At 35.9% G+C, this 20,295-nt stretch overlaps 1 protein-coding gene and 1 pseudogene across 7 annotated transcripts in view; both read right to left on the bottom strand.

Moving 5' to 3' along the window:
- KIF2A (kinesin family member 2A) overlaps window positions 1-20,295 on the bottom strand; it is a 68,459-nt gene that overhangs the window by 23,313 nt on the left and 24,851 nt on the right. For 2 of the 7 annotated variants that reach the window (XM_036845886.1, XM_036845889.1), the window contains exons 2-8: window positions 13,066-13,083; window positions 12,763-12,857; window positions 12,251-12,370; window positions 4,865-4,919; window positions 3,744-3,866; window positions 3,078-3,178; window positions 1,209-1,304 (exon numbers count right to left, since the gene is read on the bottom strand). In XM_036845886.1, coding sequence (XP_036701781.1) covers window positions 1,209-1,304; window positions 3,078-3,178; window positions 3,744-3,866; window positions 4,865-4,919; window positions 12,251-12,370; window positions 12,763-12,857; window positions 13,066-13,083 — 608 coding nt within the window. Of the gene's footprint in view, window positions 1-1,208; window positions 1,305-3,077; window positions 3,179-3,743; window positions 3,867-4,464; window positions 4,510-4,864; window positions 4,920-12,250; window positions 12,371-12,762; window positions 12,858-13,065; window positions 13,084-20,295 lie in introns of all 7 variants that reach the window. The other 5 variants (XM_036845887.1, XM_036845890.1, XM_036845888.1 and 2 more) reach the window with 4 other exon arrangements.
- Window positions 6,714-9,630, bottom strand: LOC118891964 (annotated as a pseudogene).

Genomic DNA, 20,295 nt, shown 5'->3' with positions numbered 1-20,295 from the left:
TGCCAATTCTTAGACATTAATATTTTTTCATAAAATTAATGTTCCCAATACTTGCCTTCTTATGATATTTAATATAAAGCAGGAATGGGCAAAGTACAGCCTGAAAGCCTAATCCAAGCCATTACCCACTTTTGTGAAGTTTTACTGAAACAGCCATACCTATTCATTTATGTATTGTCTATGGCTGCTTTTCATACTACAAAGGCAGAATTGAGTAGTTGTAACAAAGACCATATGGTTCGAAGCCAAAAATATCAGGCCCTTTTCAGAAAAAGTTTTCCCGTCACTGTCATAAAGTATGAGCTCAGATGCAGGTTAAACAAATGAAAGGGTAGCAAGGAGTAAAATATATGAGATGCAAATGTTATGAACTACTCTATTAAATCGTATGTAGTACACCTGCCTTAACACAGGCATTACATTCTATAATGTATTCTGTATACACTAGGATTATTAATTATTATTAATAATCAGATGGATTATTTTTCATAAATACAAATTACTCACAAAAGTATTCCCTGTCCAACAAATTCCCATTCTTCAATAGGAAAGGAGTTGCATAAGACAGCAGAACATTCTTCAAGCACTAGATTTCTGGTTTACAGCAGTCCTCAACAACCATCACTTATTGTTAAAAGCCAGAGTAACAATTATTTAAAAATAACAAATTAATTAGTAGTAAGTTGGAATGATGGTGGGATCTACAGCCCAAGGCAAGAGGAAACAAACTTGGAATTGAGATAAAAGTATAAGTGACGGTCAGGAAGGAAACTGGGTCTTCTGACATCATCCTTGACTGTTGCTCTGTCCTACCAAGGACACAGAGGCTTTGCTTTGAAGTGGATTATCTTTGTGAGAAGCATGTCTAACATATCAAATTACGGAAATAATGAGAAAATAAGGGTAAGTGTGGGTGGTTTCTTTCTTTCTTTCTTTCTTTCTTCGGATGCATCATGTGGCTTGTGGGATCTTAGTTCCCAGACCAGCGACTGAACCCGAGCCTTTGGCGGTAAGAGCTCAGAGTCCTAACCACTGGACCGCCAGGGAATTCCCAATGGTATCTTGATCTTCTCAAAATATGGAGAAGGAGTACCCATAAAGAGAGAAAAAATTACAGAGCTAAATCCAGTATTAACTTAGGGGGTATCAAACATGTTTTTATTTACAGCATAAAAAGTTCCAGAGCAACTGTTTACAAAGAATCTTACAGGATCTGCTGTTGTTAATGGTCTATAATCCAAACTTCCTCTAAAGTCTCTGATCATACACATAATTTCATAATTTGGGTTTGTAGCATCAACATCCTGTAAGAAGACAGAGAATTCATCATTTATTATAATTACAATACTGTAGTATTTGTTGCGTTTATGTTATATATGGTTGGAAAATTAAAATTAAATAGGTTTTGTCATTTGTAACAGCCAAGCCCAAACTCAAACCTGAGATGTGATATAGTTTCAGAGTTCAAGATTAATAGTATGCCTAGGAATCACTTTCATATTAAAAACACAATTCTGTTAGTCAACATGCATTCTGTTAACTCCAAACCAAATACTCCTTATTAAAGCCACCTTTGACCTATTTCAAATATGTTATACGTATACCTTAATTATCCTAGAAAATTGAGCAAAACAAAAACAGTGCTCATGCTAAACATCAATAAAGAACTCTAGAAAAGCTGAAATTCTTAGAAAAATGCATTTAATCAGATTCTTCTTCCCAATTCCTAATTCAGTGTTTCAGCAAAGTAGAACTATGGATTCATCTATGTTCACTTCCTATTATTACTGACTCTCTAAAAAAAACTAAGGCATGGTATAATACAGCCCCAAATCAATAGGACATAGAATTTAAAGGAATCCAAAGCCAAGATAATTTTTTAAATCTTTAAAATTCAAATCACTGCATGCTAACTACAATTTACTTTTTTGCTTCAAAACTGAGAAAATTCAGATTAAGATACAAATAGCAACAGTTAACAGCCTCTCCTAGCTATGAGTATAAATTATTAAACATTTTAGGTCAGGTTCTTTTCCCCATATACTATATGCAGACTTGCTTTGAGTACAACGAAATTTCAAAACTGTTAATGTAACATACTTTCAATTAACCTTTTGGGAAATAACACCAACTATGTCAACTGAGAAGCAGAATGTAAAGAAGAGGTCACAAAGAGATGTAAAAATATTATGAAGTACCCACAGGAAACACCAGGTGGCATCTGTACTAAGTATCAGTAGATACAAGCATTATTCATTTCAAAACCCAACTGGTCATTCTCAGGTCACTTTCAGATATAAGTTGATTTATTCAGGTTGAATATTATACTGATTCCACAATTCCACAACACAACATCTTTATGATTAAGGGCATTTGAACATACTCCTAAATAAGGAAACAATCCTGATATTTTATTACAGGAAACAAGTTCTGAGAATATAATAGATACAATACAAGCACAATGCAGGAATTATTTGTACAAGAGCAGAATTTCTAATATGTGAAGACCTGTAGAGAGATAAAAGACCAGTCTTCTATGTAACTTTTCCATTGCTAGTAAAGTTTTGCTACTATCTAAAGGAAATGTGAGAAGAGGGGCACATCAGAGATACTCTCAACATCTAGTATAAATCAACACACAACGAATTTCCACCCTTTCATTGTGATATGCTGAACTTATTAACCATGGAAAAACAAAAAAATGGATAGTATAACCATATACCTTAACTTGATGTTTTTCTGAATGTACTTTTAGTCCTTTTTAAAAAGCCAAAATCCTATTATTCTCGATGTTATACATCCATTAGAATTCCGTAACACAATGGCTTACTATTCAAAAAGGAACAAGCTTTCGGACTAACACGTACCCACTAAAACTTGAAAGGTTTATGTAGTAAAAAATCTGTTATGATAACTTATTTCCCCAAGAGTTTATATTATTCCTCAATATCAATTTAAGGAACTATATTGAAATCTTTAAATGAATGCCTCAATTATTTTTTCATAAGTCAATCACTTTCACTGACACAGTCTAATCTTTGGTTGGTGCATAAACAAAATATGTTTCTGTTACAAACCTGGGCTCTTTTTTCTCTAAGTTCTTGCTGTTGTAGTCTCCTTTTTTCCCGTTTTTCTTGCAATTTCTCTACTTCTTTCACACAATTAGATTTTCTACGTGCTGGAAGAAACAGATGAGCTGTAGAAGCCTAGTTTTCTTTTTAGAGTACCATACTTATACACAAAAATTTTATGTATGAAATTTTACCACACACACCAAAAAAAGGTACACAGTGACAAAACATGCCTATGACAAATATGTGAACTTTACTTATGAGCTGCTTTAACAAAGCTAGGAACAGGACAATATACAAATAAGAGTCATGAAAAATGACTCTGACATATTGATACATGTCATCTCTTGGTTTAGAATCAAAGATCTTTGAATTGGAAAGGATCAAGAAGCATAAGAATTTCTTTTATAACATCTGTCAAAATTATCTGGCCATAATTTTAAATTCAAAGCAACTGAAACATTGTTATAGTTTTATATTTATAAATTGTTTCCTCCAAAACATACATTTAAAAACCCAATTAACAGACTAAACTAACAACAAAAAAAATTTTCCACAATGGTAAAAATAAAATCTGCAATTAAGTTTGCAATTTGGGGACTTATAAAGTTGACCAAGAGAAAATACATGTATGCCTAAAATGACTGAATCCTTGATACATGATTTACATACAAGGGGGTCCAAATTCCTTTTTTGCAGCTTGAACTGGAGATATATCTGAAACACTACCATTCTGTTGTGCAGAGGAAGACTGTTCAGGAAGTTGACTAGGCCGTGCACGTGCAGAACCAACCACTGAAAGTGAAACAAAATTTTAAAATATACGTAATAATCAATTCTGTTCAATAAACAAAACTCAATCTGAATAATTTATAAAAACCAAAGCCAAGCTTGATTTTAAATAATAATTTTTAAAAAGTAAGTGTGCAAAATACAGATTTTATACACATTCTCATTTTGAAAAACTTACACAATTCAGAAATACAGCAAGTAAAAACGTAAAAGTCCTTCAACCCTCCTTTTGTTCTAAATCCCACTCTTTGCTTGTCAAATATGCAAATCCTCAACAGAGAATTTCCCACTGTGGATGTTACAAAAGTGGAAAAAGCAATATTAAGTTAAATATAAATATCACATTTTACAAAGAAATATAAATTTTCACAAGACTCAAAGAATAGTGCTGAAAGTGCAGGGCTTTCCCTCTACCTCCAATCTTTCCTCCAATACCTACACCTGTCCTGCCTCACCATCCATACATACAGAGGAAACATCCCTATGAGAAAGGACCATTCTGAACTGCTGACCATTCTGAACAGTAGAAAAGAAATTAACTGTGCTTTATATCACCTAGCTGAAAACATATGAGAGACCTGAAATTAACTGCAATTGATACCGGTTCGACTTGTCTTCAAAGTTACCCATGACACTTTTTGAAAGTTTGTAAGCCAGAAAATAATGTAAAAATGTCACAATGATTAAATTTACCCTTGTGAAATCAATTAACCGACTACTTCCCCATTCGTTTCTTTCTCATAATACTCTCCTCAAATCTGAAAAATTATTGGGTAAATAAGACACCTCAAAATGGCATGTATCATGGAGTTTCACATTCATCACATACCTTTATAAATCATTTTCTTTATTCCACTGACATTATTGTGTTGGGAAATCAAGATGATATCAATCTTAAAATTAGCCATGTAAAGTTTAAATGAATAATAATGTCAAGGGTAATATTTACTTTTGATTTACCTTGTCAGGGCAATAGGCAAAATTAATAGGTAAATTTTTACCTCTATTATCTCTTGGAGGAGGATCATTCTTAATAGAAGCCACAGTCCGTCGATTCTATAAAAGAGAAAATGTTCATTTTACTTTCTCTCTTTACTCCTCATATATATGTCTATCATAATCAGCTTCCTTTATTTTTATTTATCTATTTTTTTGCTGTTTTTTTTTTTTATTGTAGTTTCAATGGAGAAATACATCATCTGCTCACAAAATAGCTCTTGAAAAATACAAGGAGTACAGATACTATAAAACAAAGCAAACTCCAGTCACGAGACACTACGTACATTATGCGAAAGCAACAGTCTGATCTCCAAGTTATGAAAACTAGAATTAAAAAGTCACTACACAGAAAAGGTCCAAGTTCCCAGCTTGGCAAAACTTGGGTGCAGTTACATGAAATGTTTAATAAACTGAATTCTTTTTCCCCAATGTGTAAACAAAATGACAAGACTAAATCTGTACCTGGCAATTTCAATCTAACTCTGAAGCTACACAGAACACACAGACACCTTGTAGACTTCACCTGTTAGTCTGACCATCTTTTCTTCTTAGGTGGTAGGAGGAAGGGCAAGGTGACTGTGCAGAGCAAAGATGTGGGACGTAGAAGTACTATATACTAGACGTTACAAAGTATGGTGAAAAGAAAGCCGCAATTAATGCATAGTCTAAGGGGGAAAAGACTACACTCCAACTTTGGAAAATTTAGAAGGATGGGGAAGAGTTTAAGTAATTGCAGTTTAACATGAAAAATGCACGTGTGATAGAACGGAGCACAATGGAGGATTCATAAACATGCTCACCAGAAAAATCTGTTAGGTTTGCTTTGTCCAGATTAAGAAAGAATAACTAAGCTTAACATCTGGCATCCCTCATATTCTGTAAAGATGAATGCTCTGCTGCTTACTTATGTGGAATTATTTATTGATAGGATAAAACAAAATGAAAAAAGGAGTAGCGAGCTGACTAGATGTCAAGTGCTTGCTAGAAATGATTTTTAAATGTTTCTACATGTAAAATTTACTAACAAATTTTAGTCAACCATTTAAAAATAAAAATTTGTTTAAAATTCTTGGAGAAAATGCCTTTTTGCCCACATGTTTCAAATTGAAAATCAACTTTACTATAGACAGGAGTTCTGTGGAGTGTACAAAATTCCTCATATTTAGAGATCAAGTGGCCATCCAAGATAGATATCATGTTTCACAGGCATTATTTTTAGTCACCCTAAAATTTCAGCCATGGGACCAAAATTTAGTGTTCTGTGCCATGTGGTCACTGGTTTCACATCATGGCTTAAGAAAATACTGGCATTTTGTTTTTTATGAAAGAAGTCCTACCTTATGCATACAAGCAAAAAGGGGAAAAGAAAAAGAACAGGGAGGGAGCAAAACCTTTGTTTCAAAGACAAGATACTGAAGGCGAAAGAATGTGGGGCTTTAACGAGCTCAAAGAAAAATGTTCGCTGGCTGATCACTGATTTGTATGCACTCCGAACAATTCTACAAATAAAACCAATATAGCATTTCTTAATCATGACCCCATCAAAATGAACTATCTCCTAATTATTCTTTCAATGTCAAATATATACCCTAGAGTTGACAGTTCATTTTTAAAGGTTACAGCTACCTCATAGGGACTGAACTAGATGTATCCTTATCCTTTCTTTGAGGTACAACAGTACACCACTGCACAATGGCATCCAATCTGAAAACTAATGGTAAAGGAAATTCTTCAGGAAAAAATGAAAATCTATCAAGCTGAAAATCTAAAATTAGTTCTACTTTCTAATAAAAAGAAAATACATGAAAGTGCATAATCAGAATAAGGAATTCTTATGCCAGCTTGTACTGCAAATTTTCCAAACAATGCAGCAAACATAAACCCAGTCCAGATGTCAATTATGAATACCAATACAGCTTGAGGTTTTTTGCTTTTTTTTTTTTAAAGGCAGTAATTTTTTGAAATAGTTAATGCAACTGTTGCTAACACAATAATCACAGTACTCCTGGCTTCACATACTAAACTGGACTTCTGATCAAGTGCTGATTAGCCCAGTAAGGGAGGTCACAAAAAAAACCTAAATCCATTTTCAATCATGTCTGGTCTTGTACCCTCCATTCTCCTTTTTTAGCATTTGAAGACAACAGGTTGAGTTGGCAGATATTGTTTATGGACCCCTGATGTTGTTTTTACCAATTCAATCTCAGTTTTACTGAATTCCTGATAATAGGAATAGGATTTGCAGGGAGAGCAGGGATATCAGAAAGGTCTGTACTGGATGTTTTCTGAGAGGCCAACAGAGAAGCCACTGTCTGAATGGTTTCCTTTTTTTTTTTTTTTTTTTATAAATTTATTTATTTTTTATTTTTGGCTGCGTTGGGTCTTTGTTGCTGTGCACAGGCTTTCTCTAGTTGCAGTGAGCGGGGGCTACTCTTCATTGCGGTGCGTGGGCTTCTCATTGCGGTGGCTTCTCTTGTTGTGGAACATGGGCTCTAGGCGCACAGGCTTCAGTAGTTGTGGCTCGCGGGCTCTAGAGCACAGGCTCAGTAGTTGTGGCACACGGGCTTAGCTGCTCTGCGCATGTGGGATCTTCCCGGATCAGGGCTCGAACCGGTGCCCCCTGAATTGGCAGGCAGATGCTTAACCACTGCGCCACCAGGGAAGCCCACTCTGAATGGTTTCTGATTGAGTTGTACTTGTCTCTGTATCAAGTTGTTCCTTTGTTTCTGTTTTATCATTTCCACTCAAAGCAAAACAGCATCTTCACTTGTCTCATCCTCTTCTGTTTTGGTTTTCTTGGGACTCTCTTCTTTATGAGGTGAGAATGTCCTCTTGACTCCTACTATAGGATTAGGTGTCTTTGTTGCTGCATTTCCTGAAGGTCTTGGTGGTGGGTTTACCAGACGTGTTGAAGAAACAACTCTGGAGACCGTAGGCTTTGGTGGTGATGAAATGGCTGGTTGTGTGGCAGTCTGAGGAATGCTTTCACTCGATGTACCCCCTGAGCCTTCACTGGAATTTACCTGTGGCACAGAAACTTCAGTAGCCTGTATGCTGGTCACAGATGCTGCTGTTACAGCTGGAGCAGGACTGTTGCTGCCCTGAGAACTGCCAGAACTGTTCAATGGACTGGCCTTCACAGCACTGGTAGGTGAAGGCAGAGACGTGCTGTTATCACTGTCCATAGACAAGTCGAGGCTGCTGCCATTCAGAGGTGTCAACCTGACACCTTTTGTTGAACACTTTTTCTTTTTCTGAAGCACATGATTAGGCAGTAGTTGATGGAGTTGCTTTCTTCTTACATGCACTGCAGCAATTTTCATGTCCACCTCAAACATCTTGCTGTTTATTGCTTGCCTATAAAGACTGAATATCGTAGGTGAGACCAACACTGAGATTTTCAGAGTTTTCTGTTTTTTTAAACATTAACCCAATCACCCACATTGTGCAAAATTCTTGTCAGGATTTTCTTTGGGTGCTGGAAATGTCTGGGGATTCACATGAGCCAGTGTAATAAATTCATTCTTCTCCAAACTTCCAACCAGGATTCGGATTTTTGATTCCACCAAGCCCACCCATTTTAGGCACTGTTTTTCAGTTGGTGCACTTCCTAAAGTACAATATAATGCTTGTTCTTTTGAAAGAAGTTGGAGCTTCAAAAAGTTTGGACCACTCTGCCTTACTCAGCAAAATTTCATCTGTGATAGCAAGACCTTGTTTAAATTCCTCAACCATGACCATCCATGTTGAAACGGACACATTGTACGTGGAGTTCTGTTGTGGGTATGGTAGTGTAATTATAGGCATAAGATGGTACCTATCACTGGGGTTTACCCTTGGATCCCATACCGGCAAATTAAGATTGCATTCTTCAGGCTGTTTCAATAGGACTGGATTTGGCCATTCCCATTGAGAAAATACCAAGAAAAATTTATGTACAAGAGTTGATGCTACTGCATTTGGATAAAGCTGGCAAGTTCTTGCTACTAGCATAGCCCAGGAAACACCACCGAGGAAACCTAATATATTGGAATAGATGTTGTGGCGTTTGGCCCACAGTTTGATAGCTCTCAGGGTTAACCTGAAGTTGTCAATGTTTGGTACTAGATGTAAAATTTCATCAGTTACCCTGCAACCGTTAAGACTTCCTGTGCATCTTATATCTAAATTTTTAAGCAGACTGTCATCTCTTAAGTCCAAGTCTTCTGGAATAGTCTGCAGTGCTAATCTTGCAAACAAAATATCAATCTCTATCCCATCAAAACACAGTTTGATAACTGGTACAAATGCCTCTTCAACAGCTCTTAAATCTTTTACTTCTTCCTGTAATTTCAATTTATCATAGAATGAGGTGAAAAAGTCACTTTGATCAACATGTCTTGGTGCAACACACAACACATCAATATCGGCACCTTCTGTATATACTCCTAATCTATAAGATCCAAATGTAAAACTTTTTCCACCAACCTTTTCAATTACAGATTGTGGAAGAGTCTTGCTTTCACTGATTTCTCATATCCACTCTTTTACCAGGTTATTTAATTTTCCCCAAATTAAAGTCCTCTTCCTCTTCAAAAAGAAAGTTCCTCTTCCTCTTCAAAAATGCCAGAGGGCTTCAGAGTCTCAGTTTCCGTGTAAGCAGGGAGTCAGTCTCCTTGGGGGCTGCTAAGCTGATGGGAGAGGTAATGCCACAGTGCTTCTGTGGCGGCTGTGTCTGTGGTAATCCCTGCGTTGTAACTGGAAATGGCATCGTCTCCTGCACTGGCACCGCCCAGTCACTCCCCCCCACACACCCCCGAAACTGCTGCCATCCTGGGCAAGATCCACTGAGGCAGGGTGGGGGGATGTTTAAGCACTTCTCCTCCTTCCCCTTCATCCTAACGTGGCCTCAGCTTCCTTTAATTAAACATAAGTAGGTAGACATACAATAATATAAAACTAAATGAAAAAAGGGAAAAAATGACGAAAAACTAAAATTATCTTCTGATAAACTACCACTAATGCCATCAATATTCAAGTTTTTTTTATATGAGTATCCCGCCACTGCCCCAAAATATTCAGGAATGAAAACGAGCCAGGCACTGTTCTAAGGACCTTATATGTATTAATCCATTTAATCTTCACAACAACCCTATGACATCATTATTATTGCTATTCTGGTTTCACAGATGAGGAAAGTGAAGCAAAGAAGGATTAAGTAATTTCATTAAAGTGTGTGTTTTTTAATCATCATGCTATCCTGCCAAAATCATGTAATACATTTCATCTCTGGATGTCAGGGGTAAATAACAAAATACTAGTTTTAGACAACTTACAGCCCATTGTTAAACTGAAACATCAAAATACTATGAAATGCACACTGTCTGTTTTTACTAAAAGGTTTCATTAGACTTTCAAAGACTTCAACACTGCATAGATAGGGCAGCAAGTTTTTGGTCCTATTATTTATTTACCAAGACTTTATTTTATTCACCTAAAAAAAAAGCTATCAAATAATGCCGTGGGTCTCAATGCTAACTGCACATTCAAATCAGATGGGTACTGTTAAAAGGATGTTGATGCTAGGGCCACCCTTTTTTTTTTTTTAAGTCTATCTATCTATCTATTTATTTTATGGCTGCATTGGGTCTTCATTGCTGTGCACGGGCGAGCTTTCTCTAGTTGCGGAGAGCGGGGGCTACTCTTCGCTGCAGTGCATGGGCTTCTCATTGTGGTGGCTTCTCTTGTTGTACAGCATGGGCTCTAGGCACGCGGGCTTCAGTAGTTGTGGCACACGGGCTCAGTAGTTGTGGCTCATGGGCTCTAGAGCGTAGGCTCAGTAGCTGTGGCGCATGGGCTTAGCTGCTCCGCGGCACGTGGGATCTTCCCAGACCAGGGCTCGAACCCGTGTCCCCTGCATTGGCAGGTGGATTCTTAACCACTGCGCCACCAGGGAAATCCCAGGGCCACAATTTAGATAAAATAAAACTGAATCTCTGCCAGTGGGTCTAGGAATCAATATATTCTAAAAAATTTCCAGGTGATTCTAATGCACACCAAAGGTTGCTAATGACATTCCAAGAAGGATAAACTATGAAGATCCTTCAAGGTTGTGAAGCCAAGTGTGAAAAACAGTCCACTAACAAGGGGTAACTAACTAATGACCTGTAAGCAGTGACTCAATATGTTGAATTTATATAAATTGAAAATCTGTCTTATGGTCATATGCATGGTTTAAAAAGCACAATGTTTTGTTGATATTGTTGAGTTTCTATCATATTATATGTGGATGCTTATGTATGTCTTCCCTGCAAGATAGTGAGTTCCTATAGGGCTAAAGTCATGTCATATTAATCTTTGTAGAAGATAAAATCAACAATGTAGTAAGAATTTTTGATTAATTTATTTTATTTATTTTTGGCTGCATTGGGTCTTCGTTGCTGCACCTGGGCTTTCTCTAGTTGCGGTGAGCGGGGGTTACTCTTCATTGTGGTGCGTGGGCTTCTCACTGTGGTGGCTTCTCTTGTTTCAGAGCATGGGCTCTAGGTGCGCGGGCTTCAGTAGTGGCATGTGGGCTCAGTAGTTGTGGCTCTCGGGCTCTAGAGCGCAAGCTCAGTAGTTGTGGCACAAGGGCTTAGTTGTCCCACAGCATGTGGGATCTTCGCAGACCAGGGCTCGAACCCATGTCCCCTGCACTGGCAGGCGAATTCTTAACCACTGCGCCACCAGGGAAGTCCATGTAGTAAGAATTTTGAACACAAAGAATTGCAGATTTAACAACTGCGAGGGACTATCTGATTTAAAGAGTTGTATTCTGATACAAAGTTTTAACACAGAAACATTTCAATAGAGAGGAAGAGGAATTATCTTTTAAAATAATAAAAATCACGTGCCTTTTATTTTTGTGAAGATAAAACTGTTAGGGGGGCATAGCATGGTTTTAAAATTTATAAATAAATTATTCTTCACAGATAATACAGAAATAGTTACACTACAATCTGTCATTTCCCATTTTTTTAAATAAATGTAAATAGCAGAATTTCAAAAGACTACTAAAATGGGAATTTATTATGAATAAGAAACTCATATTTTTTTTATCAAAGTCATATGTATTCACTCAACAAATACTAGCAAGCAATGGTTTTGGACCATGTCTCCTAAGAAATGATTAGTCTTAGGAAAAATCCTAATCAGGCATGGAATTTCTAGGATCTTATCTAATGATCGTCATAATTGTGAATTAGACAACTGTTCGATCCTTGAAAGTATGTGTGTATATACACGCATGTAGATGGCAGAAAGAATTAAGGTTTTTCTAAAAAAGCAAACAAATACTTAAAACATACTCTTCACAGTCCCATTTCAAACCAGAATACACACACACCCTGCTCTGAATTTGCATCACTAACCTTTACAATTTTGTTTACTTTGGCTGAGGATGCTGGAGGTGGGGGTGTCTCTGGACCGGGCTCAATTTCTTCATCTGGTACAAGGTCAGGGTTAAGTGAAAAGATGCTCTCCAGGTCAATCTGTTTTATAAAATGCATATATTTTGAGAGTGAATTTGGACAATTAACCTTTCATTTTCAAATAAATTTATACACAGAGAATAAATGTTAAACAATTTCAGCCTAAGGAACATTATTACCTTGAAAATTAAATTATCTAGAATTATAACCCACATATATTTAAAAGAATCTCTCTTAAGGTAGTACTTTGTGGTCTTGATTATATGTCCAATCACATAAGATATGCAGGAGGAATCTACCTTTTTTTCAGTGAAATTTTTTAATCACTTGAAAGTTTTTCAAGAATGATAAAGGATACATGCACTATATTAAACTATACAGTTTTCTGTTTTGTTTCATATTCAGAATCTTGATTATAAGACTAGAAATAAAATTCAACCCAGTGATCATACCTCTTTGCCTTTTGTATCTCCATTTTCTATCCATTCAACAGTTACACTTTCATTATCTTCATTTAAAGATGTTACCATTGCTTGATGTATTCGGCCTAAGTGAGAATAAAATATACACTTTAAAAATGCCACAAATTATGGTATTCCTAAACACTGTCAAAAACAATTTTATAATTTACAGACTTACAGAACTATGATACTACTTTCCTTACAAGGGATTTCCACAGATTCTCAGGATTAGGGAATGACCTTTATCTATGGGACCATAAATCAATTTGCCAACTGTCAAGACCAGGAACTCACTATGAGCCAACAGTGATTCTGAAGAACACAGAACAAAAATTAATGAAGCAATTTTTAAATACTATATAGATATAAATACTTTTAACTTAAATTTCACTATCATATACTACACAATTGATCAAATTGTTTTAAAATTATTAAGAAAAGGAATCTGAGTCCAAAAAGTTTGGGAAATACTAATCAAAAATGTTCTCTAAATCCATTCCACTCCTTACTTTCTTTGACGACTCCAGTATTTACCATCTATACAGAGAAGGCGTCATATATTTATTATGTATTAAACTTGTTTTCCCTCTCTTAATAGACTGTGGATCTTACCTGTTAATAACTATAGATTAAATATTTTACATTTTTATATAATATTCCATTATGTTTACCACAACTTATTTAATACCTATTGCTGGTCAGTTAGGTTTGTGTAACTTTTTTTTACTATTATAAACATTGCAAAAAATACTATTGCACATGCTGTCATGCACTTGTCATCGCACAGATCAACAGATATACATATATATATATATTTATTTATCTATATATATATATACACACACACACACACAGGAGTATGAGTACTGAGTGTGTGTGTGTGTGTGTGTGTGTGTGTATTTTTTTCACTTATTTCATCTGTTTTCATCTTACCCACCCATTTGATTATTAGTCAAGTAAGGATAGGAACTATTTGTTATATATCTGCATCTTCAATATTATCTAGTAAAATGCTGAACATACGGAATTTTCATATGTATTTCCTAAATGAAATCTTTGAGGCATCTATAATTTATCTTAGAATAATTTACAGCTCTTTAAATATCTTTTTAAAATCCAGATATATAGTATATAAAACAATGTTATTGTAATAACAAGGCATACAATATCTTTAAAGAAAATATGAATACTAATAATTTTATAAGTATTATTGTTTATGTATGAAGTTACTGTCAATCAATATTTTTTCTATATGGGCTCATATAAAAATTTGAAGAAGAAATAAATAAATATAATCTTGTTAAAAATTCAAACATTGAAGATTTAAGTACATACTCTCAGCGATAATATTTGTGCTTTTTTAAAAGCTAAAATATATACTGGCAATCTTTCCATGACAGATCAACATTAATTTTAACAACTTCATAGCATTCCATAAAAGGAATGCATCATAATTTATTCCTTTACTAGAAGTAATTTAAATTGTTTCCAACTGTTTGCCATTACAAGATGCTGCACTGAGTATATGTACATAGGTGTGACTGTTTTCATAAATAAAATTTCTAGAATCAGACTGGGTTAAGGAGATTGAAATTTTGATAGATATTTGAAAATTGCTCTCCATTTATATTCCCACCAACAATGGGACCTATTCCTCTATACCCTCATCAACACTGAGCATTATCAATTTAAAATACTTTTACCAATATGATAGGCTAGATCTTTCTTTAAGCTACTACTTTGTGAGCACATGTATGTCAGAGACTGGCTCATTTAATCTACATTGGTTCATTCAACATAACAAACATATCTATGAAGTAGCTATCTCCCTTTTTAAAATGAAGAAACTGAAGCTCATGGTTACACAGCTAATAACTAGCACGGATTTGAACCTCAGTCAGATGCAAAAGCACTTGCTACTATCACTATGCTTCTCTTCTCTCCTAAATCAAGCTGATGAGGAAGAAGCCTGTGTGGCTTAAATTCCAAATACCCCTGTAAAAATTCATAAACTGTAGCATAGACTCTCAACCCTCACTGTGCACCAGAAACTCCTAGGGAGATTTTTTACAAAATAAAATGATGATGCCCGAGTTTTACCCCCAGATACTGTCATTTCTTACCAGTTCCACGGAAATCACCTTGTAAGCCCCCAAGGCCTTGATCTTGGATTATTGCAATTCTCTCCCGACTACTCTCTCTCTTCTACCAGCTCTGCCCTACTGCTTATTCTCCATAGAACAGCCTAAACATTCCTGGTAAAAACTAAGTCAGATTATTCCTTTGCTCAAAACTTTCCAGTGGCTCCCCATCTCACACAGAGTAAAAGCCAAAGTCCTTCCAAAGGCCTTTTAATGTCATGTAACAAAGACCTACATGATCTGACCCCTCATTACCTCTGTGACCTCGTTCATCCCTGACTATGGTAATTCTCCAGTTTTACTGACTGATTCCTATCTCACACAGTATTCTCCCTCCCTCCAAAAAAGTTCTAAGTGGGTCAAGGACTAAAACGTGAAAGACAAATATAAAAGCAACTGAGTAACTAGTGGTGCCATTTACTCAGATTAAGTGTACATTAGAGGAGAAGCAAGTGTCGGGGGTGGGGAAATGATGAGCTGGAAAAGACTGAGAGGATTCAAGGGAGAGGATAAAAAAAAAGGGAAATCAGATAATGCTCACTGAAATTTGATTTGGACAGAAATCAGGTAAATAACCAGTACAAATAGTATATGTCAGTTGGGTCCTCTGGGAAGCAGATGTTGAGACAGCTATGAGGACAAGAGGTTTATTGTGAAAGATAAAAGGAGAAGGAAACAGGACTGGTCATGGAAAACTTTCAGACCATGATGCCTATCTGAAACCTCTGAAAGAAAGGGGACATAAAGCAGGATTGAGCAAAGAAAGCCTCAGACCCTGATGCGGATCTGACAGTCTTGGCCAACCCATCAGGGAGCTCCAGAGCAAAGACTGACCATTAGAGGAGTGCCACACTGGGCCTAGTACACACACCATGCTCAGTCACTAGCTGGAGGTTTCCCAGGAAACACAAGGCCTCAGCTCAAAAACTATGGAGACTTGAAGATATTAACAGCTGAGGCTGTCAGCTAAATGTACTCCCTGAAGCTGAAGAAGTTCTTTTTTCAAAGGAAGATCCAAGCAGTGTATCTATATGATTGCCACAGGATGTGAACAAGAGAAAGATTGAGTTTAACTGGTAATGGAAGTGGAGAGTAGACCCCAGAGAGCCATGAGCTGCCCTGCTATCCAGCATCACAATCTAAGAGGAGCGACCACTGCTTGCATCAACCCCCTAATTTATCACCATCTCCATAACATGAGTAGTGAGGCTGAGACCCAGCAGCCACTCCTCCCCCACCTCACCACCCTTGGCAGCCTCACAACAGTAACACCCACTAGTGGGGACAAGAAGATTATTGCTACAAAGGTTTCGGGAAAAGTGAAGTGGTTTAATATAACACATTGACACGATTTCATCAATAGGAAATGACCCCAAAGAAGATGCATTTGAACACTGGACTACCATAAAGAATAACTTCCAGTAGGAAATGGAGAGGCTGTGGTTGAGGTTGTTGAAGAAGAGTACAGATAGAGGTCTCCATGCAATTCCCAACAGAACTACCGCAATAATGAGAATAGAGAAAAGCCCACGCACGTTTCAAAAGGCAAGACCAACACCACCATTCTTACTGTTAAGCATCTAACACAATATTCCAATATTCCTAAGGAGGGAGAAGTGACTTAGTGTACTGATAACTAAGTGTGTGAGGAGAGGCAGACCAGTGGGACAATGTCTGTATTAGGATCACTGATTACGATTTCACAGGGACTTTTAATCTCGAAAGACAGCCTTAGAGAGATCAGCAAGGAAAAGGATAAAGAAAATCACGGAGATAACACCCAGTATCAGCAGTCTTCTTAACACTGGTACCTCCACAACTTCCATTACTAATGCAAACATCCAGAAAGCCTTAAGCCACAAGTTAGGAGAGTCAAAAGTAGCTGATCCACCAGTTAAGACGAAGCTCTAGACATGTAGTAGGGCAGGACTGAGAAAATGTTGGCTTATCTCTACCATAGTCCAGTTTACTCATCCAACAAGAAATGAGTGTGAAATTCCAGCAATAAGAAATGAATAAAAAGACTGGATCTGAATGAACAAATGAAGTGCTAAGTGTTTGCTTTTTGCCGGTGGGTCAGGTAACTAGAAATATCTGGAGTAGCTATGCAGCATGGGGGGCTTTATTATTTTTACCAAATGATGTCTCTGAAAAAAAATTTCTAAGACTGAATTTTCCCAATATGTCTTTAAAGGTTTTTGTTTGTTTGTTTTATATATGGCTCAGTTGAGATACTCAAATATCTCATTTTTAATTGTAGTAAAAATTTACAATTTGATTTTTTCAAAAGTCAAATGGTAATCACCTGTTAACAAAGGTGTTAAATAATAAAATAAAAAGAGGGGCAGATATGAGATTTTTCAAAGGAAAAAAAATCATTATGATTTAGTGATAAATAACATATAGGTATTATAGGAAAATTTTGAGCCTAGATGACTGGGAAAATGATGCTACTAGTGGTGGAACAATGATATACTTTCTCCTGAGTCTATGTTGTTAATTACAATCATCCACTGGTGTTATTAAGACAACTACAGATACAGAATTACAAGCTCAGTGTTAGAAATATTTCTAATCAGTGTTAGAAATATCTTTCCCTAGAACCTGTGACAATCTTCCCATGTGGCCCTCCAAATACCATCCTATTTCTCTGATTTGAGAAAATTCTTATACTCCATCCTAATTTGTTGTCCTTTGACTCTGATTCCCCATCGACTTTATTGTAAGTTATATCATACACACATCTACACTTTAAAAAACAACAAACACCTGTGTATCCACCATGAGCCAGGTTAAGAAACAATACCTTTGAAACCCCGTATGTCCCCCTCCCTAAGTGAACCTCCCTCTCCCTCTCCTTTTCCCCTCCACCAGAAGTAAACAATACCCTGATAGTTTAGATAATCATACTGTGGCTTTTCTCTATAGTTTTTTCATTTATAAATGTAACACACACAAAAATTTAAAGTTTGCCTATTTTTAAACTGTACATAAATAGACACTACTTGTAAGACCTCTTTCTTTCAGACAACACTATTTTTCCGAGATTCACTTATGTTGCTGTTCACTCATTTATGTTCACTCATTTTCACTACATATGAATATGCCAAAATTTATCTATTCTACTGTTGATGGACATCTGTTTTTATGTTTTTGCTGTTAGGAACAATGGTGCTGTAGGCATTCCTATACATGTGTACTGATACAAATACACAAGTATTTCTGGAATATACAATGAGAAGAAATACAGAGTAGGAACGTCTATAACTTTTCTAGTTAGCGTTATGATGTTTCCTATAGTAACTGTAACTGCAAAGATTTTCAATCCAACTAGCAATTACTTCACATTCACAATAATACTTAGTATCTGTCAGATTTAATATATCATATTGTGGTTCTAATTTCTCTGACTAAATGAGGTTATGCCTATTTTGAGTTCCTTTGGCCATTTGGGCCTTTCATGTGTTTTTTTTATTTTTATTTTTTTACTACTTCTCTACAGAAATTCTCTATATATTCTTGCTAATAATCTTCCGTTATATGTTGTACCAAATACTTTCTCCAAAGTTGTGGCTTATCTTTTAAGTTTCTTTATGGTGTCTTTTGATGAATTTGATAAGTTTTTAATTTTAATGTACTCAAATACATATATATATTTCTCAATTATGGCTTTTTATGTCATAAAATTCTTCCTGAGACTCAGGTCATTAAGACAGTTTCTTATATTTTCTTCTAAAGTTTTACAAGACTTACTGTATAGCACAGGGAACTGTTCTCAATACTCTGTGTAATGACCTGTATGAGAAAAGAATCTAAAAAAGAGTGGTTATATGTATATGTATAACAGATACACTTTGCTATACAGCAGAAACTAACACAACATTGTAAATCAACTATAGTCTAATAAAAATTTTTTTTAAAAATAAAGTTTTACAAAGCCTTTTATATTCAGGACTGTAACCCACTGTCATTTTGATCTTTGTGTATGGTAACACAATTTCCATTTTTCCCCCATGGAAAACAAATTTTTCCAGCACCACTTCCTGAAAAGCCCTTCCTTCTGCTTATCTGCCCCGCCTTATTGTTCTTTAAGAGTTTCTTTGATCTTCTTAGTCTTTTGCAGATCTGTATAAATTTTAGAATCAGCTTGTCAAGTTCCAAAAATAAAATAACAATAAAAAAACCCCACCTGTTAGGATTCTGATTAGAATTGCATTGAATATTTTGTTTTAGATTTTTACATCATTATCAAGAGTAATACTAGCCAGCAGTTTTTCTTTCTCATACCAACCTTATTCTGGAATAGTTGGTATAAAATAAGAATTATTTGAAACTTGAGTGTTTGGTAGACGCTGGCTAAAACCATCTTGGCTTAGGGTTTTATTTGTGAGATGATTCAATTTCCTATATATAGGATTATTGTAGTTTTCTATTCTTTACCGTTTTGATAATTACATTTTTCTAGGAGATTTATATTGTTTTCACATTTGGGGCATAAAGTTGTTCATAATTATGTTGAATGCCTGTGGCATCTGTAATGATAATCACTTCTTATTCCTAATTTTTCAACTTTTTTTCCTTGATAAAATCTCACCTGAGATTTGTCAATTTTGTCTTTTCCAAGAAAAACATGGGTTTGTTGAGACCCTTTATTATACGTTATTAAATACTTAATTACTGCATTTAGTCCTTCTTATTTCTTTCTTTCAACTTACTTTGGGCATATTTCGCTGGTTCTTAAATTCTTAAGGTGAATGCTTTAGCTCATTCATCTTTATCTTTTTCCGTATAAGCAATTAAGGCTACACATTTCTCTCCAAGAACAGCTTTAGTAGCATCTTAAACATTTTCATAGGTAGTATTTTTGTTATTGTGCAGTTCAAATTATTTTCTAATTTTCTTTATGATTCTTTGACTCTCGGTATCCTGTTACTGGTTTCTAAAGCTGAGATACATCACCAATAAGAACAGATAAAGCCACAGATAATTGGTATGACTTACCCAGTGCACAGTGGCTGAGTATCACCCCTGTATTTCTACCTTAATGACACTGGACTGCCTCCCTTGGAGGAAAATTTCCTATAAACTTAGCTCTGGGAAGCAAATCAGCAGGCATTTTTGATCAGCATCTTTAAAGAGGAGCCACAAGTCTTTGTCTTCAAACAGTGAACCTGACTCTGGTTCTTTTTGTTTTTTAGTCCCCCATCATCCTTCAGGAGTCAAATTTTTCAGGAGTCATCCTTCAGGAGTCAAACCTTGCCTGCTCAGCCTCACTCATCCCTCAGTATTTCTGATCCATTTCTGCTCCATGGTGATATCTTGTTCTTGAGCTCACTATGCCTTTTTAAAGGTTTTCTCTTATATGTCTGGGGCAGATGGATGC

Source organism: Balaenoptera musculus, chromosome 3 (genome assembly GCF_009873245.2).
Source record: "Balaenoptera musculus isolate JJ_BM4_2016_0621 chromosome 3, mBalMus1.pri.v3, whole genome shotgun sequence".
NCBI classification, from domain to species: Eukaryota; Metazoa; Chordata; class Mammalia; order Artiodactyla; family Balaenopteridae; genus Balaenoptera; species Balaenoptera musculus.
This window is presented reverse-complemented; position numbering and strand designations above follow the sequence as displayed.